General features: G+C 41.1%; 1 protein-coding gene across 1 annotated transcript in view; it reads right to left on the bottom strand.

The window, feature by feature from the left end:
• cpn1 (carboxypeptidase N, polypeptide 1) overlaps nucleotides 1-3347 on the bottom strand; it is a 19391-nt gene that overhangs the window by 7889 nt on the left and 8155 nt on the right. The window contains exons 4-5 of the mRNA XM_032501350.1: nucleotides 2042-2218; nucleotides 1776-1887 (exon numbers count right to left, since the gene is read on the bottom strand). Coding sequence (XP_032357241.1) covers nucleotides 1776-1887; nucleotides 2042-2218 — 289 coding nt within the window. The remainder of the gene's footprint in view (nucleotides 1-1775; nucleotides 1888-2041; nucleotides 2219-3347) is intronic.

The raw sequence follows: 3347 nt of genomic DNA, 5'->3' as shown, positions 1-3347 counted from the left end.
GTCCCAGACCAGAGCAGCCTGGTGAAAACTTAACACTATCCCAGATGATAACAAACTGGGGCTGCTGTGGTTTGTCTTGTACATCTACATTATCTAGTAGTGCATCCAAAAATGTGATTATATGTGCAGTATTGTAGGGACCATGGATGTATTAGGAGAACCTATACAGTGGCATGGTAATGGAAAACTCCTTGCAGACTAATGGCGGCACACAAGGTGATCATGTGTGTGGGTGTGTTGCCAATTTCAGATTGTGCTTTGCATTTTAAAGAGAAGTGTTTTCCCTATGATTGCAAGAGTTTTTTATTCTTGAACAAAGTTGAAAATGTAAAAAACAGTGTGTAGTGTTTTGTAAGAAGTGTGTTACAAGATTGCAAACAAAGCGCAAAGCAGAAAACGTGCATTCTTTTTTAGTGTGCAAGCAAGTTCGCCTGTTGAGGAAAAACTTTAGGAGAGGCCAACAATCACCCACTTTGCCAGGATTAGTACAAACTAGAGAGAGCTACGATTTTTCAAGCTAGCAGCTTGACGTTACAGTCCCTTTCTGTGGCTATTATCGTCAGCCCCTGCACCTACAAGCGGTAACATAACTGCTGTGATTGCAGTTTATCAAAAAGCAATTTTTGGTTGGCATCTTCATGGTTGAATTCACTTACTGTAAGTGGCTTCGTAAAAATCTCAGCTGAAAAATGAAATGTAAAGTAAAATGATAGTATTTTAACAGATTTTAGTGGGTCATACAATTCTGTTAACAGCTGTAACTGTGCATCTGATGCTGTGGTCTATGTAATTAACAAGCATATTCATGTGTTAACAATGATGATGATGACGATTTCAATTTTGGCCACTAGGTGGTTTTAGGCCACCCTTACTGACAAGTAACCTATAGATCAATAAGTCTGATTTAAGGTTGACCTGGCTTTGTTCCATTTGTGTCCTAATTCTCTGACATATTTGAATTAATGTTAGGCATTGTATTGAAGCATGCACATGAGTTAGTATGAAATGGATACATTTGTCAATTTGTGGACCACGGTTTACCACTGCGGCAAAGTGTGTCCCAAACATCCCAGCCGCTGCTTGAACCAAGACCTACTAACTAAACAGTTCTTACTGCTGTCAGTGAAAAAATGAGCTCGACACAGGTGGCAGGTCTGTGCTGCTGAAGGGAAGGCTAAAATGAAGTATAAATATGTCTTGGGTGCATGTTCAAAAAACTACCCTCTACCATCCCTTTAGTAGACTACCCTCCCTCCACTGATGGTTTTTATACAATCTGTAAGGTTTTTGTTGGCATGTGTCATTTACAAACTTAAGCAGCTAAACTGGGGGTCAATGGAAGTGCAGCTGTTTATGTAGGTGAATAGGTGAAAGGCAGAGCACAGAGGCCTCGGAAAGAGTCAGAGAGTCCATGACGACACAGGGAAAGCTGGCTTTGCGCGCCACTCAAGGCATGTCATTCATGCTGAAGTCTATGCCAGGGCCTGCCATCATTCATGCAGGTGGCCTTTTCTTTCTTAAGAAAGGGAATGATAATGGACGCTCTCCAACACCTTGGAACAATCATTTCTGGTGTTGGTAGAAAAATTCAGCTTATTCTATCCAACAGGCAGTCTTGGCCTGTCTTCATCTGTTGCTGCTGTGCACTTTTGGACACTGTAATAAAATCTGGGAGGGTATTTTTAAGATGATATTGGGGTGCTTTTCATGATTCCAGTGGAGTTTCTAGTGTTTTATTTATTACTTTCTCTTCACGAGCCAGAGGTTTTGCTTACCTTTAGACAGAGAGTACCAACTGGCCCCATTGGTGATTCCCTCATCAAAGAAGTCCCCACAGTTCCAACCCTTGTGCATCCAGCTGTGAGCATACGAATAGGTCCTTGCCAGCTGTCATCAAACACAAATGCACATGCGGCCAATCATTCACATTAACACACACGCACACACACACACACGCACGCACACACACATACACACAATGATGAGATTATTAGATCAGATGTGTGTGACATCTGAAAAGAATGTCTAATCTGCATCACACCTTTCTGAAGATTTTGTCATCTGGAGTGGCTGCGTATGTGGTCCTCCCTCGAATGCGAGGGTCTCTTGACTTGTCAAAGGGGTAATTGGCTACCACGGCTCCTCCATGGAGGTTGGCTGACAGGACAAAATTGTAGTTTTGCATCCATTTTATGACCGCCAAAGTCTCTGGTTCAACCTGTGGAGGATATAGATTTAACTGTGCATGACGTACTTGCAGGACAATGTACATGACATATGGACCTTTTTATAAAATTATATACACACATACAAAGCCACAATGAATATCATTGCATTGTAGTGCAGTCTTTACATGAAATGTTCAACTCTTATTTTTGTAAAATATAGTCCAGATTTAGTGCATACATTCTTCCCTTACCCTTAAATAAAACTGTCAATGGCCTCTTAGTGCCTGTCAGCCCTACTGTATATTGTCTTGTTACTGGTATTATTACACACAACCTTCACTTCATCCCAGGCTTTTCATAAACAACATAAGTAGACTGAAGACATCTGGTTTTCTTTTCATCCAGAACCATGGGCTTCTCAGCTTGGCTGGTTCGGGACCAATTCTTGTTTTCTCTGCTTTGCCATATGCAGATATTTTCTCTGTGTTTTTCCTTTCCCTTTTCCTTTCAATCAACTGGGTTACTATTTAGGAAACCATTGTTTCATTCTTCAAGGTATCCTCTGCCTTTCTCAAGCCCATAAAGTGGTTCTTGAACTTTACTTGCAGTGCACTTTCTCCCTCATCCTCCAACGATTCAGTGCATGTCATTTGATCTAGAAAATTAATCAGGCATGGTTTGTGTTCATTAAAATGCCCTCCTTTTCTGTTTTTGAGGCTAGAATTAAGGGAGAAAGAATAATTTAAAAGATGATGCAAGAAACAAAGCGGCAAGGATAGAAACACAAAAGTTACTACTACAGCAAATCTACAATATGCAATCTCTTGTAATGGAGTGAATGGTGGCGTCTCCTGTGATATGCTACAAACATCTTAAACCTCTTAATTCCACATCTACTATTCTAACACGCTCCGAGTCATATATCTTGCATGGGAACAAGAAGTAATGCCTCTCCTTGAGTAAGGTATGTGGGACAATAAACACAGTCTGGTTCAGCTGAAAAATAGTCATGCTGATCCGAGACAACTGGCCTTGAGGTGGGACTTCTGTTTTGAGGACTGGCAGGTGTTTATTGTTTGTGGATCTTTATATACCCTTGTGCATGCTTGAGGTCAGAGCTGTCACCATCGTGTAGGGTTACGTGTAAGGAACACACACACACACACACACACACACACA

Source organism: Etheostoma spectabile, chromosome 21 (assembly GCF_008692095.1).
Source record: "Etheostoma spectabile isolate EspeVRDwgs_2016 chromosome 21, UIUC_Espe_1.0, whole genome shotgun sequence".
Taxonomy (NCBI): domain Eukaryota; kingdom Metazoa; phylum Chordata; class Actinopteri; order Perciformes; family Percidae; genus Etheostoma; species Etheostoma spectabile.
Note: the sequence above shows the minus strand (reverse complement) of the source record. Positions and strands in the feature narration are given on the sequence as shown.